This window comes from Oncorhynchus gorbuscha, linkage group LG01, assembly GCF_021184085.1.
Source record: "Oncorhynchus gorbuscha isolate QuinsamMale2020 ecotype Even-year linkage group LG01, OgorEven_v1.0, whole genome shotgun sequence".
Lineage (NCBI taxonomy): Eukaryota > Metazoa > Chordata > Actinopteri > Salmoniformes > Salmonidae > Oncorhynchus > Oncorhynchus gorbuscha.
In genome coordinates, this window is record NC_060173.1 from 10,435,324 (window position 1) to 10,456,062 (window position 20,739).

Below are 20,739 nucleotides of genomic sequence, written 5' to 3' on the forward strand. Positions count from 1 at the left end.
TGCCCATCTGCCAATCAAGGGTTCCCTGGTAAAATCTCCCCTCGGTACAGATCTAGGATCAGCTTCCCATCCCCCAATCCTAACCGTAACCATTATTGGGGGGGGGGGAAGCAAAACTGACCCAAGATTAAAGTTTAGGGTTTAACTTACAATATTGTGGCAGTCTCAAGCAACTACTCAAATTATTTGAAAGAAAGACGATACTACCGGAACAAAAGACAGTATGAAAATGTAAGTTCTCACTACTTATAAGTTGCTCTGGATAACAATGTCTGCGAAATGACCACAATGTCAAATGTTTTTTAAATATATTTTTTTATCATATCCAATAACCTCAATCAACCATATGGGCTGACAAGAGACTAGTTGACACAAAGGATCAAAACAATATTGGTAATTGGTGTGTGGCCTGAGACCCACCCTCCTTCTGGCTCCCGCCGGCTGCACCCTGCAGCAGGGACTGGCTGTAGAGGGAAGGCAGGGCGGACGCAGTGTACTGCTGCATCCCTGAGTAAGCCTGGGTCAGGGCATCCATGGAGCTCGCTCCAGAGCCATTAGCCATCGAGGCCCCCAGGCCCCCGTTCATAGCAGCCATACCTAACACAGTAGACGGAAACATATAATTTATATGACAATTCAAAAAAATATAGATTACATCCACGCAAGTGAATACAACAGCCAGAGAGGCGTCGACACCTACAGTCCTCTCTACCGTACAGTAGGGCCGGAACGATACCAGTATCGTGATAACCTTTACTATCGTGGCAAGGAAACAAAACACGAAGCAGATTTCACTTCTTTAGATAAAAAGCCCTAATGTTGGAAACAAACATCCTTATGTTGTCATCCAGTCACATGCATTTATTTCCCAAGCTAATAGAACAGTAAGTTGTTTTTTAACTTACTGACCAAAGAGTGGTCTGCTTCATGTTTTCCATGGAGGAAAATAATTGTGCAATACCGGTATGGTCCGGGGCCTACCATACATGTAGTCATACATTTCAGATTCAATGAGGACTAGTGGCTAGGTTCCCAGACACTAGCCTAGTCCTGGACAATTTATGGAGATTCTCCAAAGCCAGGACCAGGCAATCTGTGTCCATGAAACCAACCAGATACCTGAAGAACATCAACAGAATGAAGGTATGATTTGAAAGATAGAAACAAAAGGGTTGAAGAAAAGGTAGTAGTTTGTTTTTTCTGTTTTTTTTGTGCGGTACTCACTGAGGGCATACTCACCGCTGACCCCCCCCAGTGAGGGCGTTGAGGTTGTTGAGGCCCATGGAAGCGCCCGTCAGACCGCCGCCAAGGCCCTGGGTCAGGCCCAGAGAGGCCAGGGTGTTCATGGCTGCACCCGCGCTGGAACCTGCAGTCTGGCCTGCTGCTGGGGAGAGTAGGTAAACCGAGACTCACTCACTACACAAACTAAATCTATCAACTCAACTGATTAACTCACATAGTCGTAAATAAATTAAAGATAACAAAAAGCAAATAAACTACTGCGTATAGCAGGGCTCCTCAATAGGCAAGCCTGGTGATTTTATTTGGGCGGACAATTTTTATTTTATTATCATTTTCGTTGTTGGACAGAAGACTAATAATCACCAGGAAATCAGCTTAAAGTGATTTTATTTGAGGAAATCACTTGAAGTACTCCCGCATAACTAGAGAGGCATATCTGATCGTATCCCAATGTAATGAAGGTTGGAAATTATTCTGTTTTTGTCTAATACTATATCTGTTTGGGATCGACGTGTACAAATCATTTCCGCTGGAGGTTTAGAACCCAGGCAAGACGAAGAGACTTGTAGCTGAAATCTTTTTGGTGTCTGGCGACTTTTGAAAATGACAAAAGTCATGAGAGAAAGGGTTTGAACCTGGACGTAAAAAGGAAAAGTGGTGTACCATATTTACCTGAGTTATAGAGATTACCTAAAGCGCCGTTGGCTGACAGGGTGTTGGTGGAGCCGCCTGAGTTTTGGGCTGCAGAGGCGGCAGCTGCTAATGTGGCCAGGTTCTGCAGCTGCAGCTGGTTCACACCTGGAAGATGAGTCAGAGCGGGGAAGTGTATTATTAACATAGTCATTATAAATAGTAATATTGTCATGATCAGCTAACATGGCTGGATCATGGGAGGAGAGAACGGCTATACCTTGATAAATATAACTAACAGATTCCTATTTGTAATGACAACCAAGAGGGGGAAATGGAGCTGCATCAGCTGTCCTTATGAGAGACCAGAAGAACATGGCAACAACAAGCAGACTTCATATTATTGACATATAACAGGAAAACAAGTGACCCTAGCACACTGCCTTGAGGCACTCCAAAGGTTTTTGATATTCAACCCTTTAAGTTTGTCCCCCAGCAGACTTCTGTCTCCTACAATAGCTACTCTGATTAATCTTCCCAACGATGATCTCATTCAAGGGTAATGTGATGTCAGTGGTTGTGAAACTATGTCGGAGTGAAGTGCTGAGTCAGAAGGTTATTTACATAAACAGTTGTCTGTTTCTTCAAGTGGGTTGACGTTATGGGGGGACATGAACACGGACAGTGAGTGACTCACCTCCCAGTCTCTGCATGCCACCAAAACTACTCTGGTTACCAAAACTCTGGTTACCAAAAGTACTCTGGTTGCCAAAAGTACTCTGGTTACTGGTAGCCGTCGCCTGTTGGAGCAACTGTAAAACAAAGCGAAAGAAAGTTCTAGAACAATAGAGCAAAGGAGAGACTTGTGCACCTTCTCAATTAGTTCAGGCTTTGTGATTCCTCGCGTCCTCAAAACTCACTGGAGGAGAAGGTCCGAGAGGGCCCTCGGATCTTCTCCTCAAATACGGTTTAAGAAATAAGGCTAGGAGAAATGACAAGAACCCGAGGAAAAACAAAATGAGGAGTCCATTACATCAATGCCATGCTTTCCAACAATGATAGAATGTGTGTATATTTATTAAAAAGTATGTTGATGGTTTACAGTTACTGTCAGGTATTGTGGTGTGAGGCCTCCCAGGTTAAACTTTTTGGAATAGGGGGTAGCATTTTCACTTTTGGATGAATAGCGTGCCCAGAGTGAACTGCCTCAGACTCTGTCCCAGATGCTAATATATGCATATTATTATTAGTATTGGATAGAAAACTGAAGTTTCTAAAACTGTTTGAATGATGCGTGTATAACACAACTCATACATGGCAGGCAAAAACCTGAGAAAAATCCAACCAGGAAGTGGGAAATCTGAGGCTTGTAGTTTTTCAACTCAGCCCCCATTGAAGATACATTGAAGATATTAGTTATGCCACTTCCCAAGGATTCCACTAGATGTCAACAGTATTTAGAACCTGTTTTGAGGATTCGACTCTGAAGGAGGGGCTCATAAGGGCTCTTTGTGTGAGTGGTCTGGCAGAGTGCCACAGCCTCGGTCTTGCGAGCTCACGTGAAAGGTAGCTACGTTCCACTTCATTTGTACAGACAAAGAAATTGTCCAGTTGGAACATTAGGATGTTTTTAACATAAAACTTCATTAAAGATTGATTCCATACTTAGGTTGGCATGTTTCTACGGGAACTTTTTGAACTTTTCGTTCGACGTGACCTGAACGCGCTTTTGGATTTGTTTACGAAACGCCCTAACAAAAGAAGATATTTGGACATAACGGATGGACATTATCGAACAAATCAAAACATTTATGGTGGAACTGGAATTCCTGAGAGTGCATTCTGATGAAGATCATCAAAGGTAAGTGAATATTTAAAATGCTATTCCTGAGTAATGTTGACTACCCAATATGACGGGTATCTTTTTGGCTGCTTTGTTGTCTGAATGCTGTACTCAGATTATTGCATGGTTTGCTTTCTCCGTAAAGTTTTTTACATTTTTAAATCTGACACAGCGGTTGCATTAAGGAGCAGTTTATCTAAAGTTCCATGTATAATAGTCATAGCTTTATCAATGTTTATGATGAGTATTTCTGTAAATTGACGTGGCTCTGCAATATCACCGCATGTTTTAGAACTACTGAACATTACATTGGCGCATTAACTCAGATTTTTAAAAATACAAATATTAACTTAATCAAACAAAAAATACATGTAATTTGTAACATGAAGTCCTATGAATGTCATCAGATGAAGATCAAAGGTTAGTGATTCATTTGATTGATCTATTTCTGCTTTTTGTGACTCCTTTCTTTGGCTGGAAAAAATGACTGTTTTTCTGTGGCTTGGTGGTGACCTAACAATCATTTGTAGTGCTTTCCCTGTAAATCCTTTTTGAAATTAGACACTGGATGGATTAACGAGAACTTTATCTTTAAAATGGTGTGAAATACTTGCATGCTTGAGGAATTTTAATTATGAGATTTTTGTTTTGACTGGTGCCCTGCACTTCCACTGGCTGTTAATATAGTGTACTACGGAGTATTAAGCAGAGTTGACATCGGGATCAATTCCATTTCAATTCAGGAAGTACACTGAAATTCCAATTCTCCTCAATACTTTTTCAATGAGGAAAATGTGGAATTGGAATTTGGTTTACTTTCTGAAATGACCCCAAACCTGGTATTAACCTTTTACGACTAGGGGGCAGTATTTTAATTTTTGGATAAAAAAACGTCCCAGTCTTAAACGGGATATTTTGTCACGACAAGACTATGCATATAATTGATAGCTTTGGATAGAAAACACTGACGTTTCCAAACTGCAAAGATATTGTCTGAGTGCAACATAACTGATGTTACAGGCGAAACCCAGATAAAAATCCAATCAGGAAGTGCCGCATTTTTTAAAACCGCTTCATGCCAATGACTCCTTATATGGCTGTGAATGGGCTAGGAATGAGCTTACGCTTTCTACGTATTCCCCAAGGTGTCTACAGCATTGTGACGTCTTTTTACACATTTATGTTGAAGAATAGCCGTAAGGGACCACATTGAGCAAGTGGTCACATGATGGCTCCCGCAGAAAATCTTGCTTAAAGTACTGAGGTAGCCATTTTTCCAATCGCTGAGAAAACAAATGTCCCGATGGATATATTATCGAATAGATATGTTAAAAACACCTTGAGGGTGGATTTTAAACAACGTTTGCCATGTTTGTTGATATTATGGAGCTAATTTGGAAAAAAGTTTGGCGTTGTAGTGACTGCATTTTCCGGTCGATTTCTCAGCCAAACGTGACAAACAAACGGGAGCTATTTCGCCTACAAAAATTACCTTTATGGGAAAAAGGAACATTTGCTATCTAACTGGGAGTCTCCTGAGTGAAAACATCCAAAGATCTTCAAAGGTGAATGATTTAATTTGATTGCTTTTCTTATTTTCGTGAAAATGTTGCCTGCTGCCAGCAGAGCCTAGCATAGCATTATGCCATGATAAACTTATACAAATGCTCGTCTAGCGTTGGCTGTAAAGCATATTTTGAAAATCTGAGATGACAGTGTGATTAACAAAAGGCTAAGCTGTGTCTCAATATATTTCATTTGTGATTTTCATGAATAGGAAGATTTTGTAGGAAGCTTTATGTCCGCTGCGTTATGCTAATTCGTTTGAGGCTATGATTACGCTCCCGGATCCGGGTTTGAGAGTCAGAAGAAGTTAAGGTGTACTTACGGCTAAGTACTGTGGCGTGAGGCCTCCCAACCCTGCCAGATTTCCCCAGGTGGAGGCGCTGTTGAGCTGCTGCATCTGTTGGGCCATCTGCTGCTGCAGGCGCCGCTGCTCCTTGTCCCTCTGAGTGTCCGCAAACTTACACACCATGGGAGAAGTGCAGCCCTGTGGGGGGGTAGATGTCACCCAGTGAAATTCACATCCAGAAACACCATCACTATAACAGAGTAAAATCTGCAAGGCCATTTGTCAGGAATCCATTTTAGGGGATGGACTACATCCTGTGGTAATCTGAAATATAGTTATTTAAATAAGTTGCCAAAATGTTGCATTCAAATAGTAAACAGAGATGGAACACTGCCATGCATGACAAAGCCAGGCAACATTCCACAGACAGACCCAGGAAGGGATCGTGTTCAGACAGACACAGACCCAGGAAGGGATCGTGTTCAGACAGACAGACACAGACCCAGGAAGGGATCGTGTTCAGACAGACAGACACAGACCCAGGAAGGGATCGTGTTCAGACAGACAGACACAGACCCAGGAAGGGATCGTGTTCAGACAGACAGACACAGACCCAGGAAGGGATCGTGTTCAGACAGACAGACCCAGGAAGGGATCGTGTTCAGACAGACAGACCCAGGAAGGGATCGTGTTCAGACAGACAGACCCAGGAAGGGATCGTGTTCACAGACAGACAATTACACTTTGTAACACTGAAGGATATGGCTCAAAATGACTATTGGGCTAAACGAGAGGGACCGAGGCGGAGGAGAGTCGACTTCTCACACACGTGTGTACTTCCAAGTCAAGACATAACTAGATAAAACATTGTCACAACAAAAGGCATACATAAGACAGCACTGCGTTCCTCTGTAACAGACAGACATTACAAGCCAGATATTGACGTATCACTGGAGAGACCAGACGTAGACATGCGGAAGGTATCTGTGTTAGAGTGCCAGATGAGGGGGATCAGGCTTGATCGGGAATATGACTTTCTACACTAGTAGCACCTCCAACAGCACCAGGGGGTAACAGACAGTAAAGGGACAACCAGGGTTGTAAAATTCCTGGAAACGTTCCCAAAGTCCCCAAAAAATCCCAGTCAGGGGATATGCAGAATCAAAAAGGGAAACCCCTTCCACCGTGATTTCTAGAAAACATGGGAATTTTAAAAAAAGGTTCCAGAATTTCACAGCAACCCTAAGGCTGCCACCATTAACAGAGCCTAGTTCTAATCTCTGAGGCCCAGAGATGAGCTAGATTTAATGAGTTGTTCCTAATTAGGGATCGGTTGGACGCTTCACTGGGGAGCATCTGACATGTTGACCGGCACAATACTTCTGCTCCAGTTCCTAAGCACTGAACTGACTCAACAGGAATTACCGGCCCCTGTTTTGAACAAATTTAGTGGGACAAACACTCTAATAAGGTAGCCTATATTTCAGTTAAAACACCCTATTCGATAGGAGGGGAGGCTAATGTTCTACCATGTAAAACCTTGGCAAATACTTATCTAAGAGATTGAATGGTGCTTTGTAACATGACCAGTCACATTATCAATCATATTTTGTGGGACATTATGGATTCATTAGGCTTCCTCTAAAACAGATTTTTAAAAAGGTAAATATGTGCCGAGGGGTACAGTACCTCCATTGTCTGAGAATGATGCAGGGATTTGATTGCATTCGCAGCCTGAGCCCTGGTAGAAAATGTGATAAACGCACAGCCTGTAGGGGGGGGAAGGGAGAGGGAACAAGAGGGGGAGGGAGGGACAAAGAAGAAACAAAACCAGACACACACACAAAAAAAAAACACAAAAAAAAAGGTATTTGGACACGTCGTTATGAAACATTACATATTACAGTAACACCATAGCAGAATGAACGGTACTCCAAGCACACCGACAGAAGGGACCGTTCTCACTGGTTAGTACATGGAAGAAACAACGACGACGACAGTCACAACAACAATCACATGAGCACAGTAACGTAACAGTAACAGACGTATTATATCACAATTAAGAGAAGCTGAGGATGGGGGCGACGTGGATGTGGTGAGAGGGTGGATGTGATAACGGATAGGGATGACGTAAATTAATAGATCTGTGTAAAAAAAAATAAAAAAAATGTCATGGCAACATCACATGCTACAATGACAGACACTCAACATGGCTACCATCTAGCCACAGGGTGCAGTGACAGACACTCAACATGGCTACCATCTAGCCACAGGGTGCAGTGACAGTTTGAGTTCTGCATGTTCTGCTCTGCCTTCAGCTCATTGGCTTTTATGGCGTCTTCTGCGGCACAGACAGACAGGAGTAATCCCATCCTTTGTGGGGCATAGTGGGGGCGGTGCAGTACTCTGTGTGTGTGTGTGTGTGTGTCCTGCCTGCCAGCTGAGCCCGGCCCAGAACACCAGCAGCTAGGGGTTGCCATGGCGACGGCCGGGACTATTGTTATAGGCGGTGGTCGCTCTGCGGGGGGGGGGGGGGTACGGACCTGGTGGTACGGGGGGCATTTAAAGAGGAAGCCACTACCATTATACCTAACCAATCAGATTTGTATCCAAAGTACATAGCAGTACATTTGACATGCATATATTTTGACTACGTGCATTGATGTTTCCTTTGCGGGAATTGAACCCTAGACCTCTGGGTGTTAATATCCCAACACTCTTACCAACTCGTTCACTGAACACAGGACCACTTGGTATAAAAATAAAGCGTGGCGAGTGACACCCCGAGTTACCCACAACCCACCTCTGCTCAGACCGTCGGGTCCACGGAGAATTCGGCATTCCTCTATCTGGCCGTAAGCAGAGAACATCAGCCGAACCTCATTCTCGCCGTATTTCTTCGTCACCATTCCGATAAAGAGTTTCCTATCTTCCACCGCTGAAATGGAGATGTAAAACAATCGTTGATTTTATCATTGAACTAAACTGAAAACGCACTCTTGTCCTGGCCACCCATTTTGGCACACCGGGCAGGATAATAGAAAGATTTCAAATAGTATTTTAATGCAGGTAGGCCTGCACTCTGTTCATCTCTGCACAGACACTGAACATAGACACCGGTCATTGTACAACACACAAATACATATTTTATTTGTATTTAAAAAATATATAAGTCCCCTTTATTATTTTTATTTTTTTAGGTCACCCCCTTGTAATTTCCACTCTGGGATTTCATGGTAGAAGACATTAGCTGTGTTCTGTTCTCAGGTTGCCCCCCCCAAATAGAAACCTATTACCTATTTATTCCCTATGGGCCCTGGTCATAAGTAGTGCAGTGCATAAGGAATAGGGTTCTATTTGAGACAGCCCCACTCTATTTAACCGGTCAGAAGTCATGTTTTGCTTACAAACTTCAGCCAGTGCCACGGCGTATCTGCGGTGATTTCACTCACCGTTTGTTTTCTCGCTGTCGGCGGGTTTCATCTGGATGGGATGATGCATCTGGGAAGAGAACACGGAAGAAACATGTTTATCACGCCATCAACACGCCTGTCACCACAATCACAACGGCGCCAACAACCGTTAGTTCCCAACAACCGTTAGTTCCCAACGACTAACAGACCGGGTGCTGCTTGGCTGATGATTCCTCCTTGGCTCTCAATTGTTTAAAAACCTGTCCTGTCCCAGCCTCCCTCTCTCCACCGGAACTGATCTGGTCAGGTGAAAGCCAGCCTAACGATGAGCTTGATTCCGTCATATTGTTTTCACAGGGTTTGTTAAGTCTTTCCCAAAAAGTACAGATGAAGGGAAGGTGACAGACTGAGAATTTAGAAACAACCCATGTTGCCCTCTTGACGATTTATTTCCCCCTCGTCCTTTTCTTCCACCATGTCTCCATTGTTCGCTCTCCAACCCCATCATCTCCAACACTCCAGTCAGCTATGGAAGTGGATATGTCCACTGGCTAGAGGTGGGGCTCAAATCCTCAGATCAAATTTATTTTTGGGGAATGTGAACATCCGTTCAGGATTCATTTCACTTCACAAGTGTTGGTCTCCTCTAGTCTGCTTCTAAAAATGGCATTTTAAAGTGAACGGAACGCTAACTAAAACACCATCCATTTCCACTAGCATTGCTAACACTATCCAAAAAATGAGCGCCATCGCTCAAGCTTCCAACACGAAGCTTGTAGAAAATCCAATCAGTCTCCAAATTACATATTTCCACCTGCAACTTATTTCCCCTGGCAGTTCCATTAGATCCTCCAATACGCTGTGGGAGAAGTGGATCTGAAGAGTTAGCCTCTTGGATTAGCAATCTACACCTGTTATGTTGGCTCAGAGACAGCAGGAAAGGGAATTGAAGGAATATATAGCATAGTGAGTCAGTTTTAACTAAGGGGAATAGAAATATGAGTGAGGTTGCAAGGTTTCAAGTTAAGTTTATTTGTCATGGGAAATGGATTGGATATCTTACTCGAGCAAAGCTTTCAATATCAAAGCAAAACACACAAGGGAGGATAGGCTGGCTGTATGAAATGTGTTGTTTTTCTAGAGAAGGGAACCATGAGAAATATGTCTAGGCTTTAAGTTTAAAAATGTGTTCGCTGTGTATTGATGACAATTTTACTCCGTCGCTTGAGCACTCATGATAAAAACAAAAGGCGGTCATGCGGTTATGTTTAAAAAAATATATATATATATTTATGAGAGGAAAGGGAACTAAGATAAATCGACAGATGGCCCTCTCAGTATGAGGACCGGCGTCACTCACCAAGAAGAGGAAGGCACAGAGTCAGTGCGACAGGCAGTCCTACCTGCATTCAAATACTATTTGAAATCTTTCAAATAACTGAGCATTTCCATTATCCTGCCCGGTGTGCCAAAATGGGTGGCCAGGACAGGTTTTGCAGGTTGGCTCCATTGCAACAAGCTCAAGAACAGCTCAACTATTTGAAATGGTTTTAAATAGTACTTGAACCCAGGTCTAGCGACCGACAGGGAGGCAAGCTTTTCCACTGACCCACCATGGGACTCCAGTCAATGCCAGGAGCAGCATGACTGGCTGGCTGAGGTAAGGAGCAGCATGACTGGCTGGCTGAGCGATGGCTAGATGAACAAGAGGTTAAGCATTAAGTTGGTGTATTACCCTTGTGAATGTATGAAAGTTAAATATTTCCCTAAAATATTTTTGAATTTCGCGCTCTGCCATTTCAGCAGATGTTGTCTTAAGCCTTAAGTTATGGAACTATTATCATTCTCAATGGATGTGAAAACAGACTTTGTTTACATAATGTTGGAGGCGAAGAAAAAGATTACTTTGGAGAACCTGCACAGTGAAGGGGAGTTAACTTATTGAGGGTAGGGGGCAGGATTTTGTGCTTATTTCCCAGGCCCAGAAACTAGAACATAGAATGTATGCACACATGACTGTAAGTCGCTTTGGATAAAAGCGTCTGCTAAATGGCATAAAAATGCATATAATTGTCAGATTAGGATAGAAAACTCTAAAAAGTTTCAAAAATGGTCAAAATATTGTCTGTGAGTATAACAGAACTGATATTTGCAGGCAAAAACCTGAGGAAAATAAAATCAGGAAGTACTGTTTTTCCTGAAAGCGCTCTGTTCCATTGGATGCCTTGCCTCCATTTAACCTCTTGAACCTCTTGGGGCAGTATTTCATTTTTGGATGAAAAATGTTCCCGTTTTAAACTAGATATTTTGTCACGAAAAGATGCTCGACTATCCATATAATTGACAGCTTTGGAAAGAAAACACTGACGTTTCCAAAACTGCAAAGATATTGTCTGTGAGTGCCACAGAGCTAATGCTACAGGCGAAACCAAGATGAAATTTCATACAGGAAGTGAGACAGATTTTGGAGGCGCTGTGTTCCAATGTCTCCTTATATGGCTGTGAATGCGCAAGGAATGAGCCTACACTTTCTGTATTTTCCCCAAGGTGTTTGCAGCATTGTGACGTATTTGTAGGCATATCATTGGAAAATTGACCATAAGAGACTACATTTACCAGGTGTCCGCTCGGTGTCCTCCGTCGAAACTATTGCGTAATCTCCAGGTGCGTGCATTTTTCCATTTTGAACAGGAGAAACCAAACTGCAACGAGTGATTTATCATCGAATAGATATGTGAAAAACACCTTGAGGATGGATTCTAAACAACGATTGCCATGTTTGTCGATATTATGGAGTTAATTTGGAAAGAAGTTCGCCTTGTAATGACTGAATTTTCGGGGGGTTTTCTTAGCAAAACGTGATTAACAAAACGGAGCGATTTCTCCTCCACAAATAATATTTTTGGAAAAACGGAACATTTGCTATCTGAGAGTCTCCTTGAAAATATCCAAAGTTCTTCAAAGGTAAATGATTTTATTTGAATGCTTTTCTTGTTTTTGTGAAAATGTTGCCTGCTGAATGCTAGGCTTAATGCTATCGCTACTCTTACACAAATGCTTGTGTAGCTATGGTTGAAAAGCATTTTTTGAAAATTGCGATTTTCATGAATAGTTAACGTTGCGTTATGGTAATAAGCTTTAGGCTATAATTACGCTCCCGGACACAGGATTGCTCGTCGCAACAGGTTAAAGGGATATCAACCAGATTCCTTTTTCTATGGCTTCCTCAAGGTGTCAGTCTTTAGACAGTTTCAGGCTTTTATTTTGAAAAATTAGCAAGAAAGATCACATCGCATCATTGGATGGCTGGGTGCCAGCAGCAGTTTTGCTTGCGCAACAGAGTGGGGCAGCCATTGTCTCTCCCTCTCCTATTGAAAAAGCGACAGTCCCGGTTGATATATTATCGATTATATATCTTAAAAGACAACCTGAGGATTGAATATAAAACACATTTGACATGTTTCTGTGGACTTTACGGATACTATTTGGAATTTTCATCTGCGATGTCGTGACCGCTCGAGCCTGTGGATTTCTGAACATAACGCGCCAAACAAATGGAGGTATTTTGGATATAAATATAATCTTTATGGAACAAAAGGAACATTTATTGTGTAACTGGGAGTCTCGTGAGTGCAAACATCCGAAGATCAAAGGTAAGCGATTTAATCTATTGCTTTTCGTGACCAATCTACTTGGCTGCTAGCTGTTTGTAATATTTTGTCTACTGAGAGAGATGTTCTTACATAAACGCTTGTTATGCTTTCGCCAAAAAGCTGTATTGAAATCTGACACGCCAGGTGGATTAACAACAAGCTACGCTGTGTTTTGATATATTGCACTTGTGATTTCATGAAAATTTAATATTTTTAGTAATTTAATTTGAAGCGGGTGTTGATGAAAATGATCCCGCTAAAGGGATGTGTGCGTCAAGAAGTTATTAAGACAAGCCAGAAAACGTATCATAAACCTGAATGGGCACATTTATAGGCCAATATGTGTGTGCAGGCCGGGTAGCCTTGGCCCACTTCCCTGTGTGATCAGGCGCGTGTACTTCAAGATTGTGTTTTGTTTGGAGCACTCGTGTCAATGAATACATTGACAACTCATGAAATGGAAAATATATATAATTTTTTTACATTCCACTAGTTTCCAAAATGTATTTTTTAAATTAACACACACACAAAAGTATTTAGTCAGACACCAAATTGTGCAAGTTCTCCCACTTAAAAAGATGAGGCCTGTAATTTTCATCATAGGCATACTTCAACTATGACAGACAAATGAGAAGAAAAAAAAAATCCAGAAAATCACATTGTAGGATTTTAATTTATTTATTTGGAAATTATGGTGGAAAATAAGTATTTTGTCAATAACAAAAGATTCTCAATACGTTATATATTCTTTGTTGGCAATGACAGAGGTCAAATCTTCACAAGGTTTTCACACACTGTTGCTGGTATTTTGGCTCATTCCTCCATGCAGATCTCCTCTAGAGAAGTGATGTTTTGGGGCTGTTGCTGGGCAGCAAATCCCTCAATATTTTCTATGGGGTTGAGATCTGGAGACTGGCTAGGCCACTCCAGGACCTTGAAATGCTTCTTACGAAGCCACTCCTTCGTTGCCCGGGCGGTGTGTTTGGGATCATTGTCATGCTGAAAGACCCAGCCACGTTTCATCTTTAATGCCCTTGCTGATGGTAGGCTTTGTTACTTTGGTCCCAGATCTCTGCAGGTCATTCACTAGGTTCCCCCGTGTGGTTCTGGGATTTTTGCTCACCGTTCTTGTGATCATTTTGACCCCACGGGGTGAGATCTTGCGTGGAGCCCCAGATCGAGGGAGATTATCAGTCGTCTTTATGTCTTCCATTTCCTAATAATTGCTCCCACAGACGATTTCTTCAAACCAAGCTGCTTACCTATTGCAGATTCTGTCTTCCCAGCCTGGTGCAGGTCTACAATTTTGTTTCTGATGTCCTATGACAGCTCTTTGGTCTTGGTCATAGTGGAGTTTGGAGTGTGACTGAGGTTGTGGACAGGTGTCTTGTACTGATAACAAGTTCAAACGGGTGCCATTAATACAGGTAACGAGTGGAGGACAGAGGAGCCTCTTAAAGAAGAAGTTACAGGTCTGTGAGAGCCAGAAATCTTGCTTGTTTGTAGGTGACCAAATACTTATTTTCCACCATCATTTGCTAATAAGTTCATTAAAAAACCTACAATGTGATTTTCTGGATTCCCCCCCCCTCATTTTGTCTGTCATAGTTGAAGTGTACCTATGATAAATTACAGGCCTCTCATCTTTTTATGTGGGAGAACTTGCACAATTGGTTGCTGACTAGATACTTTCTTGCCCCACTGTGTGTGTGTGTGTGTGTGTGTGTGTGTGTGTGTGTGTGTGTGTGTGTGTGTGTGTGTGTGTGTGTGTGTGTGTGTGTGTGTGTGTGTGTGTGTGTGTGTGTGTGTGTGTGTGTGTGTGTGTGTGTGTGTGTGTGTGTGTGTGTTGCAAACAACGTGTCCACTCCTACAATGACAATGATAAAGACTGCAATAATATAACCAAATTAACAGTGAAATGTACTACTGGTGAGCCATCCCCATGACCTTCGCAATGGATTAGTTCACTGAGACAGGCGTGAATCAGACAGGAGGGAATCAGACAGGCATGATATTTTTACAATTTTTGTCACTGCTCCAAAAAATATATAACGTTTTAAAAAATGAATAAACATATTGGTCGACTAAGCCTATTGACTAAACAGACGACCAGTCGAGTAAATGTGGTTATCCCTATAACACACGCTTCCTGCTTACTCACCCCAGTTAAGGTCTTTATGTTGTGCAATGCATTCTGGGCCTCCAGGGCAGCTTTTCTGGTATAAAACGTTACAAAACAGCATCCTAGAGGAGAGAAGGGGGGCGGGGAGGAGAGGAGAGAAAAACAAAACTCAATGAGAGACCAGTAACGTAACTCATACAGCAACGCCGTTCCAAGACAAGAAATGGAAGGTAAAATAGAACACGGCGCGCACCGCGCCACACGTTCAGAACACGGCGTGCACCGCGTCACACGTGCAGAACATGTGCCACGTTATTTTCAGCATCACGGTTGAACATACAGTACATAACGCAGAGCAGGCAAAGGACAGGCAGTGGCTCCTAGCTGGCAGATAGGCTGGATAAAGCGACAGGGCCGAGGGTGAAGGCTACAGTTGACACACATGACGACTGTCCCGTCACAGAAAGGGCAGAAAGCAGGAGACCAAGGGGCTAGCTGTCGGTCAGGATCACTGATCAGTGGTAGTCCACCCACACTTTAACAGAGAACGGCACTCCATTGCATCAGTGTGAAGTGCTGCGAATACACATTTAAAAAGGCAAGTACAGTACACACAATGGCACAGAGAACGGGCGAGCGAGAACAAGAGGGGGGGGCGAGATAGAACGAGAGAGAGGGGGGAGCGAGAGAGAGAGAGAGAGAGGGGATGGTGGGAGAAAATTCTCATCCTTCCGCCCCAGTAGACCGCCAGTGGCGTTCCATCCTGTCAGTTTCTCTGAGCAGGGAGCACAGAGCTTGGTAGAGAGCAAGCGCACAAAAACACACAGAAGTGGAGCACTGCAGCGTCTCTGACCTACATAATGTTGTTTTATGCTGCTACTGCAGAGTGCAGCTCTCTTCCCTCACAGGATGTGTGTGTGTGTGTGTGTGTGTGTGTGTGTGTGTGTGTGTGTGTGTGTGTGTGTGTGTGTGTGTGTGTGTGTGTGTGTGTGTGTGTGTGTGTGTGTGTGTGTGTGTGTGTGTGTGTGTGTGTGTGTGTGTGTGTGTGTGTGTGTGTGTGTGTGTTGCCGTTACTGTAGTGTGGAAGAGCCGCTCTCCTACCCAGGCCGCGCTGTGTAGAGAGATGCATATAAAGAGTATCGCGTCGAGCCTCTCTCCAAAAGGCAGCTGAGTGTACCCCCACCCCTTCCCGTTGTTCAGCACAGCCACTCACTCTGATGAGGCTAAATAAATAAATAAAAACAGACCCATCTCTACCTTCTGATATCTCACAAAGATACCCTGGAGTCAACATGACCTAAAATAAAACACAGCACTTCAAATCTGACTGCTCAATATAGATACAGAACCAGGATTATTCAAACACTCTGATGGAGGGAGAGGGGGGGATGAAACGCAGCGCGGGAGTCACCAAAGCCTCTTGATGAAACTCCCCAGTTCACCCAACAGGGGGTAGGACTACTGGGTCCAGGCCCCCAGGCTACGATGGTGAAAGAGATTGTGAAGAGGGGGCGAGAGCAAGAGGGGAGAGAGTAGAAGAGTAGAGAGAGGGGGGCTGGGGGTCAAGAGGAACCATAAATAGCCATATGACATTTGAAATGTCTGTTCCCTTTGGAATGTTTACTGTCAAAAAAAAATTCTCCTTCATTTATTTCACATTTGTTTATTATCTATTTCACTTGCTTTGGCAATGTAAACATGTTTTCCAATGCCAATAAAAACCCTTTGAATTGACTAGAGGAGAACAGAGAGCGCGAGGGGAGGGGGTGGGGGGAGCCTCCATCCTCCCAATTCAGAATAAACCTCACATAAAGTCAGCAGAGGCAAAGGGCTGCTGTGATCAACCCAGATTATCTATTAGAATAAATTACCATTGAATTAACATGTCAATGGGCCATCACAGCTGACACTACTCTATGCCGGGGAGCGAGAGAGATCCTCTGCTTTGAACTATTCATCCTCTCACACCAAGACACACAATGTGCTCTATATTCAGCAGTATCTAGCAGACGCTGGTCTGACCATTAAGTACACAGATGCCCAGGTATCCATTCATGTAGCCCATCTAGACATTTATACTGAAGCCTAATCATTATGTACATTTAATAACAGAATGGAGAGAGTAGTTCACTTTTAGGTGGCACTTGCTTAGAACAGTGCAGAAGACTATATTATTATAGCTCGGAGGCGGGAACAAGATACCTGAGAAAATTCCAGACTGCAACTGAGATTAGGCCAAGCTTTACAACAACTCCCCGCCCAGCTCTGAGGCACTGGCACTTCCAGATATCCTACTCCCCAGCCCACTCCCCAGACAAAATCCCCATCACCAAAGAAGGTTCAACAAGCCACAAAAAAAAACACTGGTTGGTAGATTATGGCTTTGAATTCCTCAGGATTGAGAAGTTTTTTTTCATAGACCATAGATAGCAGAGGAGCTGTCGTTGTGTTCTCACATTCACCTGGAGGCTGGGTTTACTTTCAATGGCAGGGATTGGGCGGTATGCAGATTATCATACAGTTTCTGTACTGTACCATTTTTTTTTTTAAATTTAACCTTCATTTAACTAGGCAAGTCAGTTAAGAACAAATTATTATTGACAATGACAGCCTAACGGGGAACAGTGGGTTAACTGCCTTGCTCAGGGGGCAGAATGCCAGATTTTTACCTTGCCAGGTCTAGGTTTCAATCTAGCAAACATTCTGGTTACTGGTCCGACGCTCTAACCACTAGGCTACCTGCCACCCCGTATTACAGAAAGTGCACACAAGGGGTACTATTTAAAAATAAATAAAAATTATAATGTAGGTCAAAGGGATCTTGATCCAGGAAGGGGTTGAATGTCTCTGCTGTAACCAAGATGATGATCTTGACATCAAGCCACTTAGCAAACCAAATGCATAGCTGGAGGCCTGAGCTGGAGATAATAATAATCTCACATTTCTAATAGTTACACTTAAAAGCTGCAAAATCAAACTTTTTGGGCGATCTGATCAAATTCACATAGAAATGTGTGTTAGGGCCGTCATTCTCATTGAAAGCAAGTCTACAAAGCAGTAGATCTGCTCTATTTTCCTGTTCTTCAGTTCCAGTCTTTTACTTTCGGTTATATACACGAGCGCCACATACAAAAGGCCAAAAGCCCTTTCAATGCAGTTTAGATGGTACAATGATAGTCTACACTGCTTGCTTTGTCACAAACTGAAATTAAAAGCTTACTATTCATTTTTGTAACCAGGAAACTGAAGGAAAATTTTAAAAAATGCAATTTCTGCATAGTGTATCATCGCTGCTAAGGGAATGCATCAGAAGGGGGTGTGACATGGAAGGGCTGCATGCTATCCTTCTTTCCCAATAGCACCGGAGCTGGCGGATACGTTTTTTTTCTTCTTCCGCAACAAGGAAGAGGCTTCATGAGTTGGATGTACCTAGTTGGACCCACCTACTTAGCTGTGCTAACGCTTTACACGGAAGGGTGAAAGACAAGAGCTTCGATGACTATCGCAAGGCGCTGGAATTCCTGAAGAAAAACTCAAGAGGACCAGAAATAAGGGCCTAGCTATATTGGCCAGTGAGTTCTATACGGGATAGTCTGTGTGAAACACTATCGCAAGTAAACGGTGAAATCACAATTCAGCGAACTAATAGCTACAGTACTTAGCCATTTTAGACTGTATAGCTACAACGCTATTTTGGTCACTGGACTGTACCAAGTGTCAGTGCAGCAATACACACCAATGAAGGATGTGGGTGTGGAGACTTGTCAATCCTAAAGAGAAGGAAAATATATTTTATTCACATAACCATTAAATCTTATTCCAGGATAGATAACTTCCTAGTTTTACAAGAGTATGACTAAAGACGTGATAGATTGACTGACCACGCAACGGAATTATTTATAGCAGTGGAGGCTGATAAGGCTAAGAACAGCCTTCGATGGAGGCTGATAAGGCTAAGAAAAGCCTTCGATGGAGGCTGATAAGGCTAAGAAAAGCCTTCGATGGAGGCTGATAAGGCTAAGAAAAGCCTTCGATGGAGGCTGATAAGGCTAAGAAAAGCCTTCGATGGAGGCTGATAAGGCTAAGAAAAGCCTTCGATGGAGGCTGATAAGGCTAAGAAAAGCCTTCGATGGAGGCTGATAAGGCTAAGAAAAGCCTTCGATGGAGGCTGATAAGGCTAAGAAAAGCCTTCGATGGAGGCTGATAAGGCTAAGAAAAGCCTTCGATGGAGGCTGATAAGGCTAAGAAAAGCCTTCGATGGAGGCTGATAAGGCTAAGAAAAGCCTTCGATGGAGGCTGATAAGGCTAAGAAAAGCCTTCGATGGAGGCTGATAAGGCTAAGAAAAGCCTTCGATGGAGGCTGAACACATCCTTATTCCAAGACCAAACAGTTCATCTTTACCCCTCGATGAAGACCAAGTTGTTTTTTCTCTCTCCCCTTTTCAAACATTACACTGATACATTGAATATGGTGTGCGAGGCTTCTAAAGCTTATGTTAGAAGCAAAATAATAGCAAACCAGTAGAAAGAAGGTAGAGAAAGAGTTGAACAACTCAAATTAAAGAGCTGGGGGAAAAAAAGAGAAATCAAGGAAAAATACTGAGTCACGATTGAAACGAGTCAGATCTGAAGTTTCAATTACATGAGATCTAACAACAAAAAAGGTTAAATATGCTATGTTTCGGCTGAGGACAAACTGTCAAATTGGTGAAAAAAGTCGAATTGGCTAGACAAATTAAACAAAAAGACACCAGTTTTCAAAAATGGAAGTGAGTACAAAAGATATGAACAATGTGGTGTGACTTTTACTCAACGCTTTATAAGTCTGAATGTAACTTAGCTAAATGTAGCCCCCCCCCCCCCCAAAGATGGCACTTCCGGGGGGGGGGGGGGGTCGTCCCCAGATCAAATACAGGATTTGGATGCTCCTATACTAGAATCTGAGATGAGAACATCCATCACCTCAACGAATGAAGTCACCATGATTAGACGGCTTCCCTGTTGAGTATTATAAATTGATTGTAAGGTGCTCTCCAAAGTACTAGCCATGAGGCTGGAGAAGGTTGTACCTCATATTACACAGATCAGGTGGGATTTGTAAAAACAAATAATAATAAAAAGTAGTACCGCCACAGAATCTTAAGACATTTGCTTCACCTCATGCAGCCGAGTGAAAAAGACTATACATTTTTTCCTCAAGTGGGTTAAGGTATTTATACCCCAATCCACGAGCAGCAGTCCTCACAAACTGGTATGATCTATTTTATTGTTTGAGGGGAACCCAGCAGGGTAGTCCTCTCACACCTCTCCTTTTTAATATTTTTTTTGAGCCCTTGACAGCAGCAATCACAGCTGATTCAGGAATCAAAAAGTGTGATGGGAGGTGCCAGAGAGCAGGCCTCCTAATTGTCCCTAGAATTTCTAAGCAAACAGCTGGAGGCAGGGCTTTCTCCTATAGAGCTCCATTTTTATGGAACGGTCTGCCTACCCATGTCAGAGACGCAAACTCGGTCTCAACCTTTAAGTCTTTACTGAAGACTCATCTCTTCAGTGGGTCATATGATTGAGTGTAGTCTGGCCCAGGAGTGGGAAGGTGAACGGAAAGGCTCTGGAGCAACGAACCACCCTTGGTGTCTCTGCCTGGCCGGTTCCCCTCTCTCCACTGGGATTCTCTGCCTCTAACCCTTTTACAGGGGCTGAGTCACTGGCTTACTGGTGCTCTTTCATGCTGTCCCTAGGAGGGGTGCGTCACTTGAGTGGGTTGAGTCACTTGATGTGATCTTCCTATCTGGGTTGGCGTCCCCCCTGGGTTGTGCAGTGGCGGAGGTCTTTTTGGGCTATACTCGGCCTTGTCTCAGGAAGATAAGTTGGTGGTTGAAGATATCCCTCTAGTGGTGTGGGGGCTGTGCTTTGGCAAAGTGGGTGGGGTTATATCCTTCCTGTTTGGCCCTGTCCGGGGGTATCATCAGATGGGGCCACAGTGT

The 20,739-nt window shown here is 43.1% G+C and overlaps 1 protein-coding gene across 1 annotated transcript in view; it reads right to left on the minus strand.

Annotated features, from left to right (window-relative positions):
- Positions 1-20,739, minus strand: part of LOC124032438 (CUGBP Elav-like family member 2) — a 51,303-nt gene that overhangs the window by 791 nt on the left and 29,773 nt on the right. The window contains exons 3-11 of the mRNA XM_046344844.1: positions 14,795-14,877; positions 9,020-9,068; positions 8,371-8,505; positions 7,257-7,336; positions 5,604-5,765; positions 2,570-2,684; positions 1,915-2,040; positions 1,247-1,384; positions 421-597 (exon numbers count right to left, since the gene is read on the minus strand). Coding sequence (XP_046200800.1) covers positions 421-597; positions 1,247-1,384; positions 1,915-2,040; positions 2,570-2,684; positions 5,604-5,765; positions 7,257-7,336; positions 8,371-8,505; positions 9,020-9,068; positions 14,795-14,877 — 1,065 coding nt within the window. The remainder of the gene's footprint in view (positions 1-420; positions 598-1,246; positions 1,385-1,914; positions 2,041-2,569; positions 2,685-5,603; positions 5,766-7,256; positions 7,337-8,370; positions 8,506-9,019; positions 9,069-14,794; positions 14,878-20,739) is intronic.